Raw genomic sequence first — 27,061 nt, 5'->3', positions numbered from 1 at the left:
AATTAATCAACCGTTCCGTCCCATTCCCTTTAAATCGAACAACAACGTTCCCTGATTATTCTCTGATTTTCGAGAAGAAAAATAACTGCGAAACGTGTCGTCAATTTCGGGCGAAATCGGTTGCCTCGATGAATAAATGGATCATTAGAAGGGATAAGATCGTAGTAAATACTTATATCGATGTAATTTTTCTCCCGTTACTCGATGGACTACAGCCACCGCATTCCACGGATATTTCTCCCTTAAGAAACTCTCGACTTGGAGGGAGAGACGATTCCGCGGTCCGAGCGTCCCCTCTTCCTCCAATCGGGGATAACCGAGAGGTTCTTCTCTCGGGGGAGGAGGATAATATAAAGACGGATCCCCTTCCAATCGTGGATCGATCTATCCGTCGTTGAAAACGTGGCGTGGAAAAATCCCTGTTTTTCATCCGACGCGAGGGAACAGAGGGAGAGAGGGGGGGAAACGATATTATACGAATTGCCGTAGAAATACCATGACAGCGAGCTTTACGCTATATTATGCGGTATTCCCAGATATCAGTGCGCATCAAGCGGTAATAAATTAACAACGATATTATTACATTGCATATGCAAATATTTGCAAGTGCTGTTTACCATAACGGGAAATTATAAATTCATGGGAACAAAGTAGTGCATTAATTACGCCCGTCTGCGGCAACGAATTGCGCGAATCGGGCCAACTATCATCGTCCCCTATCGTTCCAATCTCTCTCTTTCTCTCTCTCGCTTTATACATCTCCTCGAGATTTACCGAATTCCTACGGTATACGCCGGTGATTGGAATACGATTCTCGATCGTTGGGGAAAATTGCTTCCGTCTCGCCGACGCCGCCAGCTGGACGGACATATTTAATCAAAAGAGTCGTATGAATGGATCATCTACTCGTGAAAAAAGAACCAGAGAGAGAGAGAATTTCTCGATCGAAAAATCGGCGAAAAGAGGCGAATTGTACGCGGAAGAAAGGTAGTAAGTATCTCGTTTCATCCAACGCGGATGCCAGTCGACTGTGGCGACATCTCAACACCAACGTTCGGAACCAACTTATCGCTTACGCCGACGTGGCGCGAGAAGAAGTTTGATGGGGAAGACGTTTCGACCGAACGTATTGGACGTCGTAAAAATCGTAACGTTTAGTACGGGGCGTAAAAAGAATTTTTTACGCGCGTAGCCGTAACGACGGGGGGCGTTAGCTGCGATAATACCTGTGGCGCTGGATATGGGGGATATTTTTACATCATCATTTCCTTTCTCCGCCAAGATCGAGTTGGCACGCGTGATCGAAACGCACGCCGCAAGGGGGAGCAGCTATCCGGCCGTCCATGTTGGAACGGTTACGAGCGATTTGCCAATTTCACGACGCGTTCACTTTCCACGTGTCACGAAGCGTTGACGCGTGTCCCGCGACGATTAACACCTGTTTTTTTCCTCTTTCTTCCTTCCCACCTCGCGGGCCGATCTTCGCCTCCGATATCGATCCGACACGACTCGACCCGGCCTCGACTCGTCCGAGGGAAACGCACACGCCCTAGGATATCCGATTACATCGCGGGATAGTCACGAACCGAAGCGACCCCCCCACGAAGACGTAGAGCGGCACGAATTCCAACGACTTCATATCTCGCCCTCCCCCTCTTATCTCGCTTAATAAGTTGATCGCGAGTCGTCTTTGGCGAGAGAAGACCAACCGACACGCTCGCTCCCTCGCGACACCATCTTGATTCGGGTAATCGCGGCGATTTACGATTAGGGGGGACGTAAATGTTTTCGGTTAGATTGGGTTTAGATTCGGGCCGAAACGGAGCGACCAATTTGTAATTACGTACGAAAGGCGGCCTCTCGTTAGAAACGGGCCGATGACCCGCGATAATAATGAAAAATGAGCGGGGAGTCGCGTAATAGGTAGTCATTGTTCGCTCGCGATAACACGACAGATACGGAGGGGGTGTAATGTTTGAGCCGATATATCCCCCCAGGATTCTTGCGTGCCTGCCCGTTCGTACGTTCCACGGGTCATCCATTTGCCGAATGGACGACTCTTTAGGGACCTGATGCTTTTATCGAACCGCCCGATTACCACCGCCAACGATTAAACCTTTTCGCCGGCTAATTCTTTCTCTCCGCGCCTTCTTTCTCCTCCTTTTTTCTCGAAACGCACCCTCCTCCTGACCGACATCCACGCCATGGCGTTCCTACGGTTGGAAAAAGTAGGGGAACGAACCCTCGGGGGAACCGCTTTAAACTTTTAATCGCGCTTCACGACTCGTTAACTATCGACCATAACTTCGATCTCGTTCGCCGCACGATTTTTCTCGCCCCCTTTTTTTCTCGCCCAAATACTCCATTCTCCGCTCCAGTTTCCCACCAAAACTTTCTCCTCGAGAACGAAAACTCTTGGAAAATATATATATATATGTAACGAATTGTCCGCTATTGATCGGGGATATTTTTGAGCAGTAAAGAGTTTCTTGAAACGTCATTCCTACGTTTTTTTCTTTTCGAGGCAAACGTCGTCGCTTTCCTTCAATTTCATTTCATCATTCGGTATCGTGTAAACCACTCGTGTTTATTCTTCCCAGAGATCCTCGCTTTTCTCCTTCTTTCTCCTTTGCGATCGCTCGAGAAAATTATGATTTAAAGTTTAAGCAAAAAGATGGAATCTCTTATCCCGAGATGGTTTCCGAGAAATTTAAATATATTTGCGCGCTTTCTTATATCGTAGAACAAAACTCGGATTCAATCTTTCGGGAGCAAGCAATCCGGGATTTTCGTCCGAACGATGGCGAAAGCGTAGGTTGCGGAACGGTGTATAGGTAGTTGACGACTATGAATGCGTCGTTTCGTAGATGCGAATTATTCATGATGTGTAAGCGCGCACCGTTTTCGATGGATCGATGTTGACTGTGGTAGTTAAAGCCAAGGTAATACGAATCTGGCAATATCGTAGTCGGTACGGGGGATAGGGTTCGTTGGATTCGAACGTTTCCCTACTTTGCGATAACCGCACGCACGGATTGATATTGTGGAGACCGTAATACCGGCAATCGGCGGCCTAATATCATACGGTGCCGGCAAACGCACCGATATTCAAAGCACCTGTCGAAAATACCAGTATCGGAAGCTCCGCGGTAAGGGGGAGGGGATAATACGCGTCAGACGCAAGCCTATTCTCTTCGAACGTTATATCCTTTCCACGAGACGCATACATATATATATATATATATATATGTACGACTTTCGTACTGCCTTCCGATCGTTGAAGGCGAACCGAATTCCGGCTCTCCAGTTATCGTTTCGAGAACGTTTCGACGTGGTAAATCGTGGGAGGAGTCGAGCAAGGCGTAACAAGAACGGGAACAAGAAAGAGAAGATGAGCGTAAATCGGAAAGGATGAGGTAAATCGCACGGCTGAAAGCGGTAGGTTCGGTAAATGGAACGACATGCGCGAGGCGCGTGAGCGTTGGGCGGGGGAGGTGGAGGAGGGGTCGCGTATCCGTCTACATTACGCTGCATAATTCATGGAGTTGTCATAGACGCGAGAGGCGGATAATGGTACCGTACTGGTCGTGGCCCCCATTGTCCATGGTTAGGCGGCGTCAACCAACTTGGATCCGGAGGATGACGATTACGACGAGGACGACGCCGTGGCCCGGACTCGTCGTCGTCCAATGTTCAGGATTCACGCACCGTGCTCTCGGCACATTGCGTCGCGTTGTCTGTTTACACAATGCGGTTATATTCCGGCGTATTGTCGCCGGCAAATTCACGGATGCCCACGCTGCTGCCCTCTCTACCCAACTCGACCGACTACACTCTCGAGATAGTTTGCTTTCTTTCGACCGTCGAATCGTCGAACCATCGATCGTGCTGCTTGCATCCGTGTACCGTTTACATTTCGGGAGAAAATTATTAGAATATCGTAATCGAGAGAAAGATATTTTAACCGAAGTAAAGTGAGGGAAAAAATATTTTGTGGTGTTGTGGTGTTTAAGTAATAATAATAACAATAATAATTAATCGCATAACCTATATCCGTTTCGTAATGATACGAGAGATAAAGAGAAACTTTATCGCTCTATAACTTTCTTGCGAAAATTATTCCCCGGGAGAGATTCTAATTTCAGGAAGAATGAAATATTCTGAACAAAAATTATCACATTATTCCACTTCACGCAAACTTTCGTTAAAATCAGGATTCATGGTTTAGGCGAATTTCCTCTTCGTATGTTAATGTACGCGAAGATTGTGCGCGACCGACTGCAGGTGATTACATTGAATTTATTAGTTGTAAATTTCTACTCTAACGCGGTTCGGTCGAAAAGGAAAAAGAGAAGCGAACGAATTCGAGTCGACGGACAATCTCGGTTAGTTCCCATTTTAATGCGATTTAATATGTGGCTTGCACGACAGTACGGTAATTGCAATTTGTTCGTTGAATGCGAGATACTCGTTCAACTAATTTTCAACTTCTCCGTGTTAAACGCTTCGCTATCTCTCTCTCTCGTTCCCCAATTTTTCCATCTTTGTATTCATTCGATTATTCGCGGAGTCGTTAATTTCACGGATTCGGTGAATCGTCGCCACGGATATTCCGGTGGAATCGAAACAAGGGAAGGGGAAGGCAGAAAGTTGGATCGCGTCTCGGCTTAATCTTGATCCCTCTCGGTGGCCGGCCACAGAGGGAAGACGGCTGGCTTGCAAAGTTTTATCCGGTCAATAATTCAACGGATGTCCGATAACCGTTCATATTCTAGGAATCAGGAGGGGGAGGTAAATTGAATTCCAATCGAAAGCGAGTTTGTGAAATGGAGGCTAATCCGATCGGAAGCCGGAACAAAAATCGAGTAATCTAATCCTTTAGCCGAAAATCAGTGGGATTAAATCGAATTTCGGGCCGCGGGATGGAACCGCGGAATCGAGGCACCGACAAAATCGATGACAAAAATCGACCTGTCCTCTGTTTCGCGCCGTATCGAAGGAGCAAGTCGAACGATTCGATTAATAATAAAGGATACACGGCTCGAATACTTCTGTTCCACTACACCCGACACTCGTACGTATATATCAGTGTATCGGTTGAAAAGAGGAAAAAGTCGGGAGTACAGGATCGAAATAGCGTTCGGTGACATCCAATTCACAAGCAAGTGTACAAGATACGTATTTTTATACGTATAAACTCGACGCAACGTGGATCGTATACGGGTGCTTCCCTCTGACCGAAAAAATCGTCGTAAATCTCGATTCACACCCGATTGAGATTTGATCTTTCTGCATCTTATTTCACCGTCGGATAAATTAAGGAAGAAGAAGAAGAAGAAGAAGAAAAGCGATAGGAACGAAGGAAGAGCACGAAGAGTCGGGCGGGAGAACGAGGTCGTAAGGTGGGCTGGTGGTTCGTGCTTGGCGAGAATACGTAGAAACAATGGAGCGAGACACACGAGGCCGCGTTGGTGGAAACCACCAACACCGATGCCGAGCTTCCCGTTACCTGAGAACACGTAACCGCGAAACAAGTGGGAGAGAGTGTTGGTCGGGTCGTGGTCGGGTTGAAATTTATGAAAAACGATCGTCGATCGGGTCTGGTGGCGTGAAAAGAAAATCCTTATTGTTGGAACGGTGTTGGGGGAAGGGACAAGCTTTGGGTGGAGGGAAAGGCGAGGAGAAGAATAGAGTTGAAAACGGGCGGAGCTCCCTCCCTCCCTCCATCTCTCTGTCTCTCTCCTCGCCACCAACACCTTAGGAACCTCTCTTCTCGCAGCGTCGTTATCTTTCGCACTCGCTCCCCTTGTTATTTTTATCCGCGAGCAGCCTCTGTCCTGGAAATTCGAAATGGAAGAATTACACGTATAGTTATATCGCGTAACGTATCTATACGTACATTTGCGAAAAGGGGAAAAAACGAACAACTTCTTCCCGACGTACAAATGTACGCGCTCATCGCGCGTGCTATATCTTTGTCGCCCGGATCGTTTTTCCACGCTCGTGTTTCCGCGCGCGCGACACGTGTGATTTACACGTGGAACCCTCCCCCGTCGCTGGAAAATTGACGATGAAAAGTGGTGGTGCTCGTAATACGGCGTCGAAGGGTGAAAACCTCCAACGTTGCGCTTCAAAGCCGGTAATTATTCACAGTCTCTTCGTCAAGGGTAACCGAGTATGGATTTCCGTGTAAGACGAGGGTTGGAATTGTTTCCTCGACACCTACCGTTCCATTCCAGACTTCCCCCTCTAACTAACCCCCGACTAACGGCTATTATTTCGCTCGGGGAAATGGGGGAAGGGTGGTGTAGCCGGCCGTAAAAAAAAAAAAAAAAAAAAAAAAAAAGAAGGAGAAAAAGGGGCTAATCGAAATCAATCGGAATCGACGGCGGGATAACGGCGTTTTGTAACCAGTCGATTCGAAAAATAGCGAAATTCGTGGAGTCGTGTTCTATTCCTCGACTCGAAAGGGTAAACGAAAGTCGGGTATATACCGGCTGGTCCAATTTCCATCTCGAAGCGACAGATTCAAGGGATAGCATCCCCGAGATTTTTCTCTGGCGGAAATTGATGCTTTTCTTCCGCTCCCCGGTATTCACCGGATCCGAACAGAATTCGCCACGTATCTCGAGTGGAGGAGATCTTCTTCTTCTTCCTCTTCTTCCTCTCCTTCTCCGCGATTGTGGCTCCCAGAGTGTCGTTCATGGGGTAATAAGCGATGTAATCCTACCGATACTACCTTCTCCTCCTGCTTCCTCTCTCTTTGGAACTCTTGTCGACGAGCTCGATGAACTTCGATTTCGGATTCTCTTCGAGCGTAACTCTCTCCTCTCTCTTCACGGGGAGGGGAGGTTGAATCGCATTCGATTTCATGAATGCATTATCCGTAGTATCGATACCCCCCGTTTTAGTTTCATCCCTATGAATATATTCATTGTTCGCTCTATTTTTTCTCTTTCTCTCTTTCATATCCCAAGATTCAGAGAATTGGAAGTAAATTTCTCAAACCTTCTCCGTCTCCGCATCCGCGCGCTCTCCCAGTCGCAGAGATTTGCTCGTACTCGAAAGAAAAGACAAACAAAAAAAAAAAAAATAAAGAAGAAATAACCACTTAGTTATCGAATATACCGATTCGATACGGCGCACGATTCGATGGTTGCTAATCAATTAAGTTCATTCGCGCGTTTCGAATTGATTGAAACAAAATATCCGTCCGACTGGCTCGCAATTAATATCTCGCGCGCGACAGGACGCTCCCTTCGCAACGCAGATTTCCTCCCACGATTTTCGATCGGTATTTTTTCCCCTCCCCCTCCACGACTCGATTCGATTCCCGGCGAAATCCGCGAGCCGAGCCGAGGACAGGCCGATGATTTCGTGCATGGCCGTGTGTAAACGGATATTTCGGGAATTTGATCGGGATATTTACGGTGTACACGCCCGATTACGAGTGTTAAGGCGAAGTTATGCACGCGCGGGGCTGTATACACTCGCTTGTTTACGAGGGACAAATACCGGGGGAGGGGAGGCGCCACGAATCGAATATTTCGTTAAGTTAACTTCTTTCATTAAGCCTTTCATTAAGCTCGCTCGGATAACTCTCTAACATTCCGAAACATCCACAGGATTAGTTGCTCCCCGCCAAGCAACCCGCGATTATCCGCGATTAACCGCATACCACGTATTCTTTCGCCGCGCCGCGATGATATCTCGAGTCCTTCGGCGAGAGCGAGAGAGAAAAAAGGAGGGTCTAATAAAAGATAAAATAGTAGATCGATCGATAGCTCACGGTAAATCGATATTTCCCTTTATCGTTTCTTTACGGGGACATAACTCGCCGCTATACACTGGACAACGAAAGTGCAGTTCGAAAGTAAGCGATTCGTTGCCGATAAATACCGATTAAAGTGAAATTACAGGGAGGGAAGGGATAGGTATTTTCGATCGACGCGGAGGAGATAATTCGGTTAACGGAAGTACGTAAAGGGGCCTCGTAAACGGGCGTCTTACGGAGAGAGAGAGAGAGAGAAAATGCCGTATCGTGCTTTCCAGGGGGAAATAACGGGAAGGAGTTAGCACGGTCGAGCGAAATAAAAAGACCGTGAAGGGAAAGGTTGGTGTATTTAAAGTCAATTATAGCTCGGGGAAAGGATGACTGCCGCGTTGGTTTGTTGCGCGCGATCGTGTCACCGACTGTGGAAACAAAAGGGAACGACAAAAGGGAAGCTTTGTGCGCGGAAGATACCTGTAGTTGGGAAAGGAACGCGGAGGAAAGGAGGAGCGCATTTCAAACAGCCAACGTAAAATACGTAACGGTCGAGGGAGCGCAATTGCTCGCCGCAATGCCTGGTTATCTTTCGTTCGTAACGTTCGTCGAGTCGCGATTGGTCGCGCCTTGTAAAAAGAGAGAAGAAAAGAGACAAGAACGAAGAGAGAAGAAGGAGACGAGAAAGGAGGGGATGCGTGGCCTCGACGAGAGGAGGGGATGAGATAAGCGTTTACGAGACGGATGGCCGCTCGAAGAACGATTTCCAACAATCGTTCGAGCCCTATCTACTTGCACGGTCGCGTGCGTGCTGTGCAACCCTGTTATTTTCTGGACGTTCGCGTTTCTCGCGGGACGAAATCGATTTTCAAGTATTCGGACCACGGCCAGACCATCGTGCAGTGCTAAATTTTCCATTCGCGGAGAAGAAATATTTTTTCGTCGACGGAAACGCTCGAAAATCCGAACCTCGTTTCGGACAATTGACACACTCGATCGGCCAGCTTCGATGATTAAAACGAATGTGCGTGAGTTTTATTATAATTAATAATTAGAGAGGGGAGAAGGAAGTAAATATTCTAAATATTTTCTGGGGTAGAAAAGAAAATATGTATATCGTATATTGCACGTATTATTTAATCTCTGGGATAAAATAAAGTGTTGGAATATAATTAACGTGGGAGGAACGATCGCGTTTCGAGGGCAACGTGGCGAGCAATAATGCGGGGCTTTGCCTGTGCATATCCGATCTCGATATTGTTGAATATTCGGCTGAAAATCGGCGGTAAAAAATATTCGACGATAAATTCGGCCTATCGAACGCCCGTTGCCCGATTTTAATTAACCGACGCGTTTTACTAGTCCCTCCTCCCCTCCTCTCCTGGCGTATAATGTAAAGTATCCCTTGGCGTGAAAAATCTCATTGTTGGAAAAAAGCGCGGGGGCCGACAAAGAGGGGGAGGGGAGGGAAATGAGGCGGTGGAAACGACGAGGGTTTAGGGTGGGCGGGGTGCGGGGATTAGCGCAACAATCGAAACGATCGATTCTCGTTGGATGGCGCACACACCTCGTGCAACCTCGCCAAAGCGCTCCCTTTGCGCTCTCTCGGACCAATTCGTCGAATTTTCCCGGCGAGAGAGAGAGAGAGAGAGCGAATGAATTCGAGATAGACAGTGTTCGATGGTATTTCGGCGGCGGTTGTACAACGGTCGAGGTACACCGCATCTGTTTTTCCGCCGAGTCGTTGAAAGTGGAAGGGAAAGCTCACGGAACGTTGCAAGTTCCGGCGTGAAATTAACCGATACGTTATCAAGGAGCGCGGAGGCCGGGTAATGCGAGCGGCTTTAATGAAAGCGACCTTTTCTTTCTTTTTTTATATACCTCCGCCTTCGTTACTCGCTCCGCCGTTCTCTTATAACGCTCGTAATAATAATGGTAATAAGATGAGAAAAGGGGGAAAAAAAAGAAGAAAAAAAAGAAGAAAGAGGAAGGAGAGGGACAGCGATTAAATCGATGATAATGACGACGATGACGACGATAATAATCGTGGCAATAATAATAAGTAACGATATTAATGGCAATACCGATAATAATTATCGTTATTATTTTTATTATTAGGGAAGGATAATAAGGAGAATGGGCCCCGTGTTGCAAACATTCACCGGATGTTCATTAATTAAAGAGGCAGGAATCGTGGGCGGTTCTCGATGCGCGTGTTGCAAACCGCTTGGATGCGAAAGAGCGAGCCGGCGCAACTCTCCTCTCTTTCCCCCTCTTTGTTTTATTAAAGTCCAGTCGGAATTAAAAAGTAAACTGCTCGCTCCGTTTCTTCTAATTTCTCTTTTCACACGTGCCTTCGAACGTTCGTTCCTCGCTGTTCTATTATCCATTTTTAAGAACTTATATCGAAGGGATATTCGCGTGGAAAAAGAGAAAAACGGAAAACACGATCAAACGTTTGGACGATTAGTTAACGGCAACGGTTGCGACGCCACGCGGCGCAAGGCGGAAACACAGATGACGCGATCGAATTGCTCTTCCGACCGCAATCCGCGCCCGAACGCAGCCCGATTTGACAATAATTACGAATTTGAAATTATAAATTTGCATGAATCAGCGTGTTTGCCCGCGCCGCGATAATTCAGGATACGGGATTGTTCCGCGAGCTGTCGACCGGACGCTCGCGCCTCGCATCCGAAATTTTCTTCGAGCCGCGGATGGATCAATCGATGTGCGCAATTCGGACGGCGATCGATCGTCCGGAAGGCGATGCGGATCGAGGATTCAACGCGGCAACGACGACGAATTTGGCAAGGAGGGGCCGATAATTCAAATCGGTATTGCTCAAGAGGCGTACCGTGTTTGGTGTCTACGTGCACCAACGATTCCACCGGAGGTTGGAGCGGGGAGAGGAGGGTGGGGTACGAGTGTAACTTGTATCACTGCGAGCTGGAAGCCGGTGTCCGCTCCAATTAACTTTTCACCACTAATTTATACGCCAGCCACTCCCTCTATCTCCGAGCTAGGCGAAACCGGGGCTACGCCAGCCAGCTGCTTCTCCTTTTATCTTCCCCTCTCCCCTTTCCTCGTCCTTTCGCGAAACTCACGCTTTCGCTCCAAGATATACAAAGATTCGGGGTATATAAAGATCGATACCGATCGATTCGATCGCAATTAACGCGATCTTCGGATCTTCGGATACGACCTTCCAATACCGCCTTAACAACTGATTACAGGGAAGCGTCGGATGCTTACGGCCCGTCCCGTATTCGATCGCCGTCCGTTTAATCGATCGCCCGTTTTACGCGGCTCTGCGACGTTCGTCTGCGGGATCGAGCGTGTCGTCGACACGAAGGGGGGAGGGGGAAGGCCACGTATGGATTGAAATCGGAACGCGGACAGATCCGAAAGGACGAGTAGGAAGAGGGGAAATGGACGGGGATACGAGGGAACGTTCGATACAACGTCGGCTCGTTCACCGGTGGTCAGACATTTCGGTACTTGTTTCCCTATTAATATGCATGTCCTCGTCCTTTAGTTCTTGCCGCGCCCCCCCACTCCGGTCCTTGTCCCATTCGCCCCTCCCCCAGCGTCGCTCCTCGCCCCTCGCAGCCCTCACCGCTATCCACCGCCCCCCTCCTCCTCGCTCCCTCTCGCCCACTCCGCGGTAAAGCGACGGTGTTTCCTGTCCGACCAAATAAATCCCACGACTACTGGGCCGCGTAACGCTGTGTTGCAGCCAACTCCACGAGCTCCACGGCCTGTCCGCCCATACAAGCTCCGTTACTACTCTCCAATACGGGACGACTGATTGAAAGTTTGCCGACCGCTTTTTGCGCCCACTCGATATTACATATCTCGTGCAAACCATCGCTGCGATCCTCTCCCGCCCGTCTTCCGTTTCTTTATCTCTCCCCTTTGTTCTTCCCTCTCTCTTCCCCTTTCTTTCGAGGCGCGAATTTTTCTCCTTTCCTTTCTCCTTTTTCTTCCTTTTCCCGCGCTATAACGCGCTTTCGGCTTTAACGCTCGACGACTCGGGAATATCGGTTTTCCCGACGAGCGATCCAATGAAATTTTGATCCCGACTCGTCTAGCGGGCGCCGTTTATGGAATTTCGTTGTTTCGTTCGTACGACAGAGGTGAGTTTGAAATCGGGCTGTTTCTATTACGTGAAAAAAATATCGTCCGCCTTTCACGCTTAGCTTCCCTCTTACCTTATGGAACCGGTTTCATTGGAATCGTTATCGAATCTCTCGTGTTAATAAAAATAGAAAAGGAAGAAGGTAGGCAAACGGTGGACGGTTAACAGGATGAAATTGAATCGAAGTGTCTCGTCTCCTCTCGTCTCGTCTCGTCGCGGAAACGTTTCTATCGGGAGTAATACGAGTAAGGACGTCGACATCGATTCGCATTGTAATTTTAACGCCGCACGATAAACGAGGTTGCGCGATATAGAGGCGAGCCGTGTGTAAAGCGATACGCTTCGTACGTACGTCGATACGTGCAGCATCGACCGATCCCTGCGCTTTTTCTTTCGAACGTAACGTACGTATACACGCATACGTAACCATCGAAACCATCGAGCTTCGAAATCGAGTTCGAATTGCGAATAACCGACATTCACCGTGCGTTTTAACGTTTATTAATAATACAACGTTGCGCGACGCGCTCTGTTGCGAAGGAATTTCTAGTTATCCGTTTCCCGTAATTGGCGATGAAATAACTCGTTCCACCCCTCTCCCCGTTTATCACGAAAAACGCTTTCCGTGAATTCACCAACTTGTAATTGCGAATTTTTTCCCTCTCTCTTTCTCTCTCCGATCGGTAGCCGCGGCTTCAATCCTACCCTTCTCCACCCCTGACCACCACGTTCCAATTCGTTCGAGGTGTCGAAGAAAAACTCGTTGGGGTACAGGCGAGTTTGTATAAAGTACACAACGGGCAGAGCTTCGTCGGGGCTCGAATCCACTTGGTTCGGCCGCCTTTAGGCTACGAAAGCAGGCTGGACGTGTCCCTAATTTTCGAGGCAGGGATCGATCGAGCTCGCTCGATACTCGTAACTCTTCCTTAACCGAGCTCCCTCGATGTAAACCGGTCTTATCGCGACCGGTGCGTCCAGCGCTCTCCTCCTTTCGGGAACCGGCATTAACGGCAGGCCGTGTTTACACGTCAATCCGCCGATGCTGGAATAACAGGATCGGTTCCTCTATTACGATCACGACGGTGTTCCCGATATAACAGCTTTTGTCCGAAGAAAACCACTCTTTCTTCTCTTTTCTTTCACGATATCGCGTTTAATAATCGAGTCGTTTCTCGATAAAAACTCATTGCCTCTCGATCCGTGATTTATAGATGAAAAGTTGTAGAGAGTATCCGCGCTTATTTATCCGAATGGAATCCACCGCTCGTCGATTACAATCGAGCGCGGTGCTCGAGAACCGCGATGCAAATATCGATTACAATCGATCTCGACCGCCGATGACTCTCGAGCGCACGATCGAATATCAACGCGTAACACGTGCATTCTTCTTCTCCGTCGAAAACGATACACGTGATCCTTCCTCGGCTAGAGAAATAACGTATACTTTGTGTGTACATTTTTGCCTCAGGGAGAGAAAAGAAAGGAGCAACAAGAGGAGGCATAGGGTTGGATTAGACGTCATCGCGTGCGAGATTTGGCGAATAATCAGTCTGGCACGTTTGCAGAACGGGAGCGACAACAATGCGTTTGGAAAATAGACTACCCTCGTTTCTCGATGATTGGCCATGGCATGCACTGGCGCGATGCTGGAACGAGATGCTAAATTTTCCACGGACGGGGAAGAAGAACGTTTCGATATCAACGGTTGTTGTCCCCTTTGTCTACCTTTCCCATTCAACCTAGCAGATAGCTAATCAGCTTCTCGTATCTTCTTGCCAATCAACCGGAGATCCTTCTTCGTTATTTAGGCGGAGGAGGGTGGAAGAACGAAGGAGCGTTCGCATTCTCGAAAACGAAACGCACCTTGATTAGATGTTAGAATCCATCGTTAAAATAAGTAATGCTAATAAAACAATAATGAGTAAATTGTGTTTAAAATTCATGAAAAAAGTAAGTAATATCCGATTTATTAATTTAATTAATAGTGTAAAATTCAAAATTTTACGTGCTTAAACACCGAGATAAATTTAATAATCGATTTATATAGAAATTTGACAGTTTGACGAGATCTCTTTGAAAGGATTCGAACTCGGGGAGAGAATTTCGAGGACAAATTCTCGCGTTACGATCGAAAAGCATTCCTCTAACGAATAATATTTTTCGTATCGGTGAGTTTGTAGGTCCTGCTTCGAACTCGCTTATTCAGAGTCTTGAGATAGCCTGGAAATTTGTTGGAGCAAAATCTTGGAATATCATCGTTGAAAAATAGAATAAAATCAACCGCTAGTGTCTCCAACTTTCGCGAATTCACGTAATTTCGAGAGATATTATAGGAAGTTTGACAATGACGCGGTTCATTGATAAACTAGCATTACCGTCGAATTTCAACTTGTTACGCTGATTCGATGATCAAACATCGACGGTCGACGTTTCGCGTTTATCTATTCACTCGTCTGCATATATATTGTATATATATATATATATATATACGTATATTAACAGCGCATTTACGGGAATTTGGAGCTGGTATTCGATAATTGGTTTTTACGCTTCGTTAATGCCAGGAGCGTGAATTGGCTCGAACGCTCTAATTTCGGACTCCTCCACACCTTTCGCTGCAAAGAAATCCACGACACACACACACGTACATGTATATATTTTTTATATCGTGGAAACGACTTGCGAATAAGGTTACGTAACGCGATATCGGTTGTACACCTGGCGGCATGAAACTACTCGGAACTGTTGGCCGAAAGGGTGACGCATCGAAAGGATCGCATGGCCGCGAGCTATTAATAACTTTGCACAATTTATAGCAATTTTACGTGTGATCGCCTGGCGAATTCGATGGGCGACGATATGCATCGAAGCCCGCAATATTAATCACGAGACGCGCACGGAAGTAGAAATCAGCTTCTCGATAAAAAGGGAAACGACAGAGTGGAATGGAAAAATGCTGAACGCGGAGGAATCGCATAGGTCATAAATGGCGGATATCGGTTACACGCGCTTAAACCTTTCTTCCCTTTTTTCCTCTTTTTCCCCTCTCGATCACGCTGCGCTTTTTTTATTGCTCGAACGAGCAACGACACCCCCTCCCCGGAGCTGGTAAAAGCACCTAGTCAGCTCCCTTTACGGGCTGGCCGTAAGAGCGGAAAAAGAAGACACCGTGGATAATTACCCCGACAACAGCGCCGCCTATGCAAACCGCGTCCTTCTGAATCCACGTTCAATTATATCAACCGTCTACATCTCGCGCGTTTGTGTGCGCCATTTCACGCGTCCACTGTAAGATAAATCGAGAGAAAGAGAGAGAGAGGGAGATTGGCGTTCGATATTCGACGCGTGTTTCCAACGTTCGTTTTCGAGCGTATACATACACGGCGTGGTGTAATAGAAAAGCGTGGCAACGCTGGTGGCCGATCGAGTTGTTCGCGAGCAAGTACTTTATTCCAACAAGTGCACTAGAAGTGGGCGTTACTGTCGGACGAAATATATTTCCAGGAGGACAGAACGCGGGCTAGCTCTACGCTGGCTGTAAAAGCTGGGGGAGGGGAAAAAATTGTGAAACGTGTCACGAGCAATAAACCGATTTCTTCTCGCCACCGCTCTCTCTCTCTCTCTCCCTCCCTTTTCTCCTCCTTTCTTTCTTTCGTGCAACGCTTCACCGAGCCTCTCGATCATTTTTCCTTCCTTTCCCCGGAAGGGGAACTTTATGAAAACTCGGCCATTTTCATTCGGCCGAAATTAACGCGCCGCATGGTTAAACAGCGAAGCACACGTGCGTTAAATATGCTCATTTGCGTAATTGCTTTGGCCGGGGATATTCGAGGGAAGAGGAGCGAGTTTTCTGGCGCGTGTCTCGGATAACATTGATACGATCGTGAATTAAACCCTGCCGATCGAGATTACCTCGTGGAAAAAGATACAGTAAGACAGGGGAGGAGAGCGAGCGAGTAAATCTCCCCCTCCTTGTCCCTATCGGTCGGTAAATTAGTTCTGAAAGTAGTCAGGGCACGACCGCGAAACATAACTACATACACCACAACGTGGAGAAGAGTTATTGGCAATTTACGGAAGGTGGGGGGGAGGGGTGATCGATGAAGCAATCGAACGAGCGCAGATTTACTGATAAAATTCCATTCGGAGGGGGGAGGCGCGCCTAGAGATATTAAGTTCTCGGCGAGATTGACTTTATAGGCAAAAGTATGCCGAGTGGAAGAAAGGAGACGAAGGAAGGAAGAAAGGAAGGAAGGAAGGAAGGAAGGAAGGAAGGAAGGAAGGAAGGAAGGAAGGAAGGAAGGAAGGAAGGAAGGAAGGACGGATGGATAAAAGTAAGTAAGGAAAAGTTAAGAAACTCGAGAAGTCAGCATCTTCTTGTAGGAGATGGAAGGGAGTAGAAGGGATAAGGCGACACCACATAACTTCTACCGCATATTGGTCGACTCTGAAAGAGAGAGAGAGAGAGGTTCGGTGCGGTTATGTGGGCGGCCGAGCGCGGGGTTGCCATATCCAATATTATCGAAAGAGTTGGAGGAGTGGGGGCAGCGAGGACGAGCGAGTATGCTCTCGATGAGACAGTCTAGCTCGTTCCCTCGCTGGAGGAAACTTGCAGTTTGACTTGAGATGCGCGCGTCATGTTTAAGCGGCAATTTCGCTCGACCCCCCTCCCCTTGCTCCGGACCGTCCCGTGGATCTCCTTCCCTTATGTCCTCGGGGCTCGCGTCGCCTGCCACTGACAGATAGGGGACCGAACTCGCGCCAACACCGATACCAAAATATATATATATATATATATATATATGTACGTTTGCATGCATCCATAATAATTGCGCCGCATTTTTCGACGAGACGAACGCACGAATTACGTACGCGAGGAGCTTGGATTCAATTATCTCGGATCGAGGCGTGACGCTAATCGACTTATCGACGGTCAGATTGTAATTTGCGCAACGATGACGACAAGCTATTGCTGCGGAATTAAGGGGGAACGTCTTGGTTCGATTAAAGCGAAACGCTCGAAGATATGGGCAAGTTGCCTGTAATTGGATCGATATATATATATATATATAATAAAGGATTAGGATAATGGGGAAGGATACTTTATATGGTACAGGAACGTTATCCTTTCGTCGATTGCCCGTTTCGAGCCGTTTAAAGCCCGGCCAACTGGAGCGGCAGCGGATTAAAAGTCCGAGCGATAAAGGTTAATTTTCTTTAAGCACCCTGTTAACACAGCAATAACACGGAGCGGCGCCGCGATAAAATTGTTGGAGGCTGCCACGCGTGGAGCGATAAGAGCGGAGGGAACGGAGGGAGAGGTGGAAAAAACGAGGATGTCGCAGGCACGTCTTCTTACCGGGTCGTCGTGAAATATATTTCGCCGACTCAGCCCGCGGTAGGATCGTTTTCGCCGAAGGAAAAGGAAAGAATCGAAACGATCCCTAGTTTCCTATGGAATCCAAGTTCCGAGAAGGGGAAATGGAAGGGGATGTCGAAGGCGACTACTCATCCTTTTTTTCTTTCTTCCTTCTTTTCTCGCCCGCAAAAAGACGCGAAAGAGTCTTCTACTCCTGTACACGTGTATGAACTCTGGCCAGTTTGGTAACGCGAGCGAGAAGTACAGCAGATGTTATTTATGGGAAAAGAAAAGGGAGGGAGGAAGAAAGGAGGAGAGGAAAAAAGAGAAATCGATCATTCGTTTTCAAACACGCCGTAAGAACTGATTCTTCCCGATATCGATAAAAACGTGATGTTTTCCCTCTTCGGTACGTGAGCGAGGTCTACGTGCCGAGAAAAGAAACCGTCTGAACCGGTCTTTATACAAAGTGCGAGAGCTTCGTCAAAGTCACCGACAGATACGTCTTTTAGCTCGCGGCCAATCCTCGAAGAAGCGATGGAAATTCGTCCACTTCCGTGAACTGTAACACTTCGATATCTTCCAATTATTCTTTCACTCTTAACAACTCCACGTTTTCTGGTATACATACTATACGTACATGTATATCGAAATGAAAGGATACGAGGTTTCGAAGAATCCTCGAAATTCGATTGTTCTTCTTTCATTTTCAACGACTCGTTAACAACCCCACGTTTCCTGATATATATCCCAGATTGGCTCGGAAAGGCGAGCCAACAGGTTACACGAAGAATCTTCCGTTACGTATCGGCTCGTTTGGAATTCGAATGTTTCACCCTCGGACAATCTCCATCCCCTCTGCCCCACCCCCGAGATTTCACTTGCTAATACCGTATTCGTTGTATATTCATCGTTGCGCCTCGGAACGAGGTGTGTCGCGGCGTACGTTCACCCGTTTCCAGCGACGAAGCAACGCGGAATATTCTTTAAAGACGGGAAATGGAAGGAAGGGCTCGATTTAAAAGATATTCGATTTCTTATTATTTTCACCCCTCGAGCTACGACGAAGAAGGGAAATTAGATAGGAACTCGAAACCGTAACGATAAAGCTCAATTATGGGACGATAGGATGGTAAGAGGATAGGGAGCGTTGAGCAAAATTCTGTTTAACCTCGCTTCAACCCCACGTACGCGCCGTTCGAATGGTATTCCGATATATATATATATATATATGTATATATATCTGGTACCGTTTCCACGGCTTCTCGGCAGTCCGTCTCTACATTATCGTATCATCTCTCGACGAACGTTAATTAGGGGATTATCAAATTTCATTGGTTCGTCTCTTAAATAATTAATATTTATCAACGATACATTGCGCGATACATTCAATCTTCTTGTTGCTTTAAAAAAAGTCTCTATGCTTTGATAATGTTGATAACGTTTCGGGATGCACGGAAAGGGAGGAACGAATTTCCATGCACGTGGAAAGAGAGGGAGGGAGAGAGAGAGAGAAATTACCGACGGTCAATGACAGAGTTTCCTGCGGTTTTCTCCGTTCGTCCGGCTGCATTCACGGCTCGGTAACCTGGCAATAAATCCACTCCGTCTCCCTCGCCCCTGCTCCTCTCTCATCTGCTCACTTACCCTGTTCCTGCGTGTATATATATATATATATATATCTCGCGCGTATGAACCCCTGAAATTGACCGTTGCCAGTGTCACCGCTGTTGTGTCGGTTCAACCCGAGTCGGTATAAATCAAACGTTGGATTAGCCGCGCCGCGATTTTGTAAGACATCGCGGAGAGGAGTGGAAAAATAATCCGAAACGATTTCTCGAAATTGGAAACATTTACGAGGGAGATCAATTAGATGTAGGCATCGAAATTGGAAACTTGGCGAGCGGGACCCGTTTATACGGAGAAATGAGGAGAATTGGAATGGAAACTCGCCCCGTAAACTCCCCGATGTTTGTCCTCGGAATCGATGTCGTTATCGATCGTTCCCTCGGGCTCTGCCAATAAAGCGATCGTCGACGCGTCAACCAAAGTATCCCGCAGAGGGGATACATACATTCACGAAATCGAGGGAGAGCATCAGGCTAATGAATTGTTTTCGACGGCGAAAGTACGGCCGCCGCGCTGTAGATATTCTTCCGTTGGCCACGCAAATTGCTCTCCTCTCCCAAGGAAAGCTACGTGCTCGGGAGGAGGGAACGTGCACGGGACGTGTGCGGGATAATTAATCATCCGCAAACAGTTTCGATCCATCGAGCTCTCCCGAATAGCGTCGTGTCGTATACACCTATAAATATACGGGGAAAAGTTCCTCTTCCTTCCTTCGATACTCCAAGGATTTTTATCCCGATTCTAATCTTGCTTATATATCCCGGTAATACGGTTTAATTAAAGCACGCGAGCGTGCGTTCCTCGCTCGATCGACGTACACGAGAACCAGCTCCTTCTGTTAATTATCATTTAGATCGCGATAATACACCGGTCTACCTTTTCCCTCCTTCTTTCCTTGTTCAACCTCGAGCGACAAACGTCCCTGCCCGGTGTCCGTCGCTCGATAACACGTGCGTGGAAACATCGAGCGGAATAATTTGTGGAAGGACAGCTGTGAAACGAGGTTTTCGCGATTATTTCATTCCTGTTCCGTTCCGTTCTATTTACAGGACCTTGAAAAATTCGTTTCGTGGCGAAACGAAGTAAAGCGGAGAGGAGAATCTCAGAGGACATTATACCGTATACGAGGCTTTACGTAAATATTCGCCGTTCGAAACGGTTGCACGAGTAACCGATATTCCTGCTCGGTGAAATGTGCGCTCTAGTGGAGGGGAAGCAGCGACGACTGCCTAGGAATCACGAGGAAGACGTATCGCTCGACGCATCTCCCCTCCCTTCCCCCACTACGTCGACTGAACGAAACGAAAGAACACGTTGCCCGAACATTGGTCACGTCGTTCTCACCTGGTTGGAAAATTAATCGTAAATAAAATTTATCGCCGAGATATCGAAGCGAAATTCTCGAAGAAAACCGCTTCTTCCTTTCCACGCTTAACGTTACCTTGTTAATACTCGCTGTCGACTACGCGCATGCACGCGCACACCTTTCCCTCTCTGTTTTTCGTTCTCGCCTTCTTCCTTCCCCGTGGCCCCTGATTGCCCGCAGCACTGCGCGTACGCGTCTCGTGAATCCTCCGTGTATTTCACGGCCTACACACACACGCGCGCGTGTATATATGGAATTCTACACGGTTCCGCTCTTACACGAAGCGAGATGGCAGGTGGAGCCACTATCCCCTCCCCTCTCCTCTCCACGGCTCGGATGGACGAAACGGGAGCAATTGGTGCGGCGAGATGCGTGTATATCCGCGTTGTATCCATCGCAATATCCAACGACGACGAAACGCTTCGACGTGGAACGTAACGACGGTGGCGGCGAATTAATAACGGGACGTAACGTTAGAAAGAAAGGTTAAATGGAGAGAGATTGGGAATGGCGGGCTAATTTCGGTGGAATCTCTCGAAGGCGAAAGTGGTTAAAAAATTGTTGTGGAAAATTTCCTCCATCGTTAATGAAACGAGTAAGGGGAAAAATTGTTCCTTTCCATTTCCCCGATATAATAATTTTTCAACGGGCGTGAAAATTGCCCCGTGAAATATTTAATGCCGCCTGTTTATCTCTCGCGGCCGATCTCCCCCGCCGCCCGTTAATTAACGAAACGAACAGAGGGAAAGTTTATTAACCGGCGACGAGCAGGATCACGTTGTATCGATACCTATCCAAGGGGAATTTGAAATCGATCGTTCGTTACGCGCGCCCTTTAATAATAATAATCGAGCCGAAGACGAATACGTCTGATCGATTCGTTCGCGCTTGGACGGTGGAATAATCAAAGGGTAGGGAGAGAGAGAGAGAGAGAGAGAGAGAGAAAAGGGCTGGAAAGGGGTAAACGACCAGGGAAGAGCGGTGGAAAAAAGCGGTGGAGAACCGCTTAGCCCGCGCTTAGATATCGTGTGCTTTCAGGAAGCTCGTTATGCATTTCGCGGTTACCTCCAGTTTTAAAACTGGATCGAGCGAAAGATTTCGTGCAACCAGGCCGAATACGTACATACACACACACACATATATATATATACATATACGTATGTACACCGTTTGCGAATTAAAGGCTGGTCGAATTAATCGCGAGACGAGAGAGGAGAAGAAGGAGGGGGGGCGCGCGATGAGATAACGCGTGTCAGACATCCGGAAGGTAAATCGTGACTTCCGTGTAATTCGACGCGAAGGGGAGGAGCGGGAGAGGGAGAGGTGGAGATATCGAGGGAAGATGGACGACACGGCAAAACGGATTATTAGCTCGTTAGATGGGCGTTGGAAGGAAACGGAAAGCGGGCTAACTGGGACGGATCGTGGTCTGCTGGAGAGGAGGAGGTCCGCCGAATGGAATCCATCGCTTAACTTCAACGCACCGCAGAGCATCGGTGTGTAAGTCGGGGAGCGACAACGACGTCGGGGTGGGGGGAAGAGTAGCGGCGAGAGCGATGAGCAGTTGGGGAGGGACGGAGGGAGAGAGGATTCGGTGTGCGGTGGCCGGGAATAAAGGGCGGCAGTGGTAGTGATATACTTTGGTCGGACATGCAATTAGTAGTGCTAGCGTGACTGCGGATCGGCAACCAGCGCAACGGGCGTACGCCACGGGGGAATGGAAAATCGCTCCGCGATACACTCGACACACTCGACCTCCTTTCCGAAACGAATTCCTTCTCCTCCACGGCTTCTTCCCTTCGGCCAGTTCGCCGCCGCAGATGATCTACGCGATTGATATCCGCCTCTCTCTTCGCTTTTGACGAGATCGTTGGCAGAGGAAGGAGTATCGCGTAACGTAAGGCCGATAATTCACGCTCGGGGTCCCGATAAAAGCGGGGAAACGCCGCGGGCGCCTAATAGTATTCCCCTATAATTTATAATAGAATAGCCAAAGCCAGACAGCCAAACAAGCCGGGAAATATGGCCAGGGCCATTAAAAGCTAACGATTAATTAAACACGAAATAAATATTTGATCAACAAATTACGCCGATATTAATCTCCGTTTTGTGCGTGCCGTCCGTATTATGCGCCTCTCTTCCCCCCTAGCATTTGCTCGCCCCAGCGATTGTCCGAATTATCGCCCGGCTGGCGCGATAGAAACGCGCGAAATAAAGGGATGGGATTGGTTTCTTTTCGCAATTTCCAATTCGAATTTCCGCGAAATCGATCCCGAGTCGCGGTTCGGCTCGAGCCCAAAGTTGAGAGTTTGAAAGTTGAAAGGAAAAAGGGAAAGGCTAATTTCAGAGCGGCCGTATTTAATATCGATAAGTCGAAATACACCGCAAAATACGAGCGAACACCTTTTGTTACCGCTCCATTCGATTTACGCGGCCGGTGTTAAGTGGGAAAGTTTGTTTGGCGAAAGTTGATACGAAAAACGAAGGGGAGGGAGGGGTAAGCGAAGGTAATTGGCCGATCGTTTCCGTGCGTTCACCCTCGCTCGAGCTCTTCGTACACGCGATGCTCGTACGGCGGAGCGCGTCGAAACGCGTATTTTCGTTCGAGATTATTGTTGCATCTTCTCGATCTTAGGAAAGCCGAGGGAGCGTCCTCTCCTCCCTTGTTCCACCCCAAAGGGATTTCTCCAAAGGGGCGCCTCGGCTTCGATTCAAAGCAAGGCGATAGCTGATTGATACACCGCGTGTAATTAATCGCTTTTCGCTGTAATCATAATACATGTATATATATATATCTTTCGTTTCGAGGATCGAATCTCTCAAAATTCAGGGCTGCTTCAGGGGCGAATCAAATTTTCAAAGGGGCGGTTCGCTGCTCGATTTTTCCCAACACGTTCGGCCGAAGACGAATCTTCGCCGGATGAATTCCAATTCGTGGGTAGAAAGGAGTATTTTCGAGAGGGAGGAAGGAAGGAGACGCGGTTCGATCATGCGATTTTCTTCGAGGGATTTTTATTAAAGAGTCGCGCGTTTGCCTTCGAGAGAGACTCGAAGGAAGGGAGTCGAAATCGGAGGGTTAATTAATTTGCATCGGGCAACAATGTGTCTCGGGACGAGGACGTACAATGGGGAACGCATAATGGAACTGGAACTCCGACAAAAGGCGAGCCAGAGACTTATGATCGTCTCTTAAATCGCCTTTTCGTCGGCCTTCCACGTCCATTTACATTAAGGCTTCTTAAAGACTACTTACACCCCTCCTTTATCGACCCCGTCATTCGCGTGATTGCGATCTTTCTCACCCCTCCCTTTATATACATCTACATATATATGTATATATATATATATACAGGAATATCTGAGCAGGATTCGATCTTGTCCCTGGTAGAGGAAGAAAAAGAGGAGGGAGGAGATCCGTTTAACAAACTTAGCGAGCTGCAAAAGCGAAATCAAATTTTATCGAGGCGGGAAGGTGCGAGAAAAGTAGCTTCCCAAAGTACTTATACAAAGCTTCTTTCAACGAGAAATTTGCATCGTCTTCTTCCCCTTCCCCCCGACGAGTATTATTGTCGCGACTAATTGCTTGTTTCGGGAATCATTAGGCGCAATTAAGCGTGGATTCCTGGCGCGGATGACGATTTGGACAAGATTCGTTTCATAAATCGTTGGAAGCGATTCGTCTTGAACTTCGTCGAGTTTAAGGCGGCAAGAAAGAAGCGATAGATAAATAAAGGGGATTTAGATCGCTCTAATTGCGCGCGTTCTAGATGGATGCCAACGACTGTAAAGCTGATCGGCGCCACCTCTTTGACGGATTATCGAAAATCGATTTGCCCGGTAGCCAATTAACCTCCAAGTCATTACCTGCTATAATTATACCGATACTAATCTCGAAACGCGTTTCAATTGATAATAATAACGATAATGGTAAGCGTAGGACGCGAAGGTGGATCATCGCCCCGCCGAGTTGCCCTGCTCTTCCCTCGCTTAAAAATGCATGCAATAACGCGGCTAATTTTCTGCACGCGTTGATTACGCGCTCGTGAATCACTCTCTTTTTCCTCCCGATAAATCGTCCGTCGAAATTCGTCCCCACCGAATAATGAAAAAAGAAGAGGGAAAGATGAACCCGATCTTAATCCATGAGAAATTAATATTAAAAAAAGTTATTATATAAATTGTGATAAACGCATTAATCTTAAAATTCCAAAGGAATCAATAATAATTTTTTGAAAAATAATAAGTTCATTTTTATAAATACATATTAATTCCATAACCTAATTTTAATGTAATTGATGCTAAAATTATCGATAAGGAGCTTCAACACGAGCTTTCAATAATTGGAATTTTTACTAAAAATGATTGTTTATCAAAAGGAAAGGAAAAAGAAATTGGCACGTTAATGACGAAGAGAATAGCTCGAGAAAGGGGCGAAATTTACATATATGAGAAAAGTGGGTCGTTTTTTTCCAATTATGTTTGACAACGAGTCGTCGAGGAGGGTGTTGGTCGAGAGTTGGCGGGAAAAACAACACTACAAATAGCGGAGCTCGTCGCACTTACCGATTCCGATAAACCGGACAAGATTTCTCGCCTGGAATTCGTTCGACGATAAGAATAATAACAGCAACAATTCTGCCCCGCTTAAACGCGCGCCTATCAACTCTCTCGGTTTCGAGGGAGGGAAAAGTCGATCGACACGGTTGAAAAGAATTAATTCATAAATCAGGAGCGGAGGAGAGGAGATCGTAAATTATGAATAGGCCCTTTGGTTTCGAGGTAAAGGAGGGTTTGAACAAAGAAGATTTTCGAGAAACACGAGAGAATTTCCCGTGACGCTTCGCCCCACTATCGCTTTGATTCGAATATAGTTAATTCACCGTCGACTAACTCGCTCCCAACTTTTTCCTTCCTCCACCTTTTCGCTGTTGGATTGGCGAGAGAAGAGGATTTACGCAATTATATTTAATTATTTTATATATACGTGTACGTATATATATATATATATATATCTGCGTTTGAATAATGCTCCGGTATAAATGGTAGATTTCGCATCGTAAGAGGATCGCATTACAAGCGGAATATTCGAGAATTTCGAAGTAGAATCCGTTGAAACGGAAACATTTTCGCAAATTCTCCCTCTTAATTTCCACCATTTTCAACTCTCAAGCACCGGAGAGGGACCTCTTTCGCGATAATCCTCGTAAGTTTGCAACGGATAACGCCGTTTATTTATTTTACCAACCATCCTGTATTCGCGAATCGGCTCGTGTCGTTGTCGTTTGAACCGCGGCCGAGGTCGTCGGATCGAAACGCTCGGCCGCCATTTGGAGAATCGTAGGGGGAGGAAAAATCGAGAGGACGTAAGAGGAGAAACGGCGCGATCATTGGTTAGATTGGATTAGGTCGGAGGGATGAGAAACGGGAGCAAGAGTTTCAAGCATCGAGGATATTTCTCTATCGTCGACGATTGCGCCCCGGTGAAGCACCGACTGTTTTTCTTCTTAAGTGGGTATTCGCGGCGCGAACGCCCTGTACAAACGAGGACCACTTTTGAGAGGAGCGCGATTATTCCCGGTGTATTTTGCAAACAATAAGGACGTCCCTCGTTCAACAGGGGCTACAACCGAGTGAATTAAACGGAACACTTTCCTATTATTCGCGCTTCTCGACGAAACTTGCCTCGCAACGTTGCCTCGACCGCATTCAAATTTAATTTAAGTCTCTCCGCGCAACGAGTCGGAAGGTAGAGCGCGAAAAAAATTCACCGATTCGAGCAGCGGGCCGAGAATAGGCCGCCTTTCGTTCCAGTGGAAAAAGGAAGAGAGCGAATCGATATTGACGCGGAGACGCGACAGTTAACCGCGTTACGCGTAACAGCTGACTCGATTGCCGAGCTTTTTGCCCCGCGATACCTGAAACTGACAACGATCGATACTCTCGTTTCGCCGGCCATCGACGCGACGCGCCGCTCGCTTTGCCATCGATGCCGCTTCTCCACCACGCTTCGAGCTAATAACAACGCTTAGAAGGGAGGATCCCTCTTTCAAGATTTGGACGCGAACAGCGATCGGAACGACGCGCCGTTGTGGAGGACATAGACAATACGTAGGGGGAGGTAGGTACTATCTCGCGTCAGTAGGACGTTGGCAGCGTGCTGACTACGTCGGTGGATTTAACGAGCGATGTTATCCGCTCGGATGAATGCCGGCCGCCCTCTTCGACCCCTCCCCCGATAACATCTCGCCCGGCCACTCGCGCAACTTTGGTCTTTCTCCACCCTTAAAGAGGCAGCTTTTTTCACGCGTCCCGGGAGAAAAGTCCGTGGAATTTTTTGAAAAACCTCCCGATGAGGAAATATGGAGGGGAGGGGGAAAGCAATTTCGCGGTGGGATAAAATTTTCGAGGGAATTTCTCAAACCGACTTGCACGGAGGTTGAAATCGGGGTCGTAAAGAGGGATGAAACGGAGTCAAGTATTTCACGGGTCGACCGTTTGTTTCTAGAACAAAGAGAGCCTGAAAAGCCCTGGCCAACGTCATTCCGAGACAGCGTAGGAAACAGCCGGCCTCCCGATGAATAACGACGTTACTCGTCCCCGTTACTTTTATCTCTCCTCTCCTCTCCTCTCCAAACACGCGTACGCGCGATGAGAACGCGCGAACGAGTAAAACTGCGCGTATTTTCCCCTCGAAGGCGATGGATTATCGAGACTCCTTTCGCGGAAGGAGGAATAACGGCGGGGAGAAGCGAGAGAAGAGGCTCCCTCGGAGCGAGATGGATGCGTGCACACGCTCGAGAG

At 47.6% G+C, this 27,061-nt stretch overlaps 1 protein-coding gene across 5 annotated transcripts in view; it reads left to right on the top strand.

Moving 5' to 3' along the window:
- Positions 1-27,061, top strand: part of LOC107997785 (nephrin) — a 153,360-nt gene that overhangs the window by 2,857 nt on the left and 123,442 nt on the right. Inside the window, exon 1 of one of the 5 annotated variants that reach the window (XM_062075263.1) lies at positions 8,530-8,789. The exons of 3 other annotated variants lie outside the window; for them this stretch is intronic. Coding sequence is in view for 1 of the 2 variants with exons in the window: in XM_062075260.1 (XP_061931244.1) it covers positions 16,231-16,240 (10 nt within the window). In the remaining variant the exon portion in view is untranslated. Of the gene's footprint in view, positions 1-8,529; positions 8,790-16,149; positions 16,241-27,061 lie in introns of those variants that run through there. One more of the 5 variants, XM_062075260.1, reaches the window with a different exon arrangement.

Source organism: Apis cerana, linkage group LG5 (assembly GCF_029169275.1).
Source record: "Apis cerana isolate GH-2021 linkage group LG5, AcerK_1.0, whole genome shotgun sequence".
Taxonomy (NCBI): domain Eukaryota; kingdom Metazoa; phylum Arthropoda; class Insecta; order Hymenoptera; family Apidae; genus Apis; species Apis cerana.
Note: the sequence above shows the minus strand (reverse complement) of the source record. Positions and strands in the feature narration are given on the sequence as shown.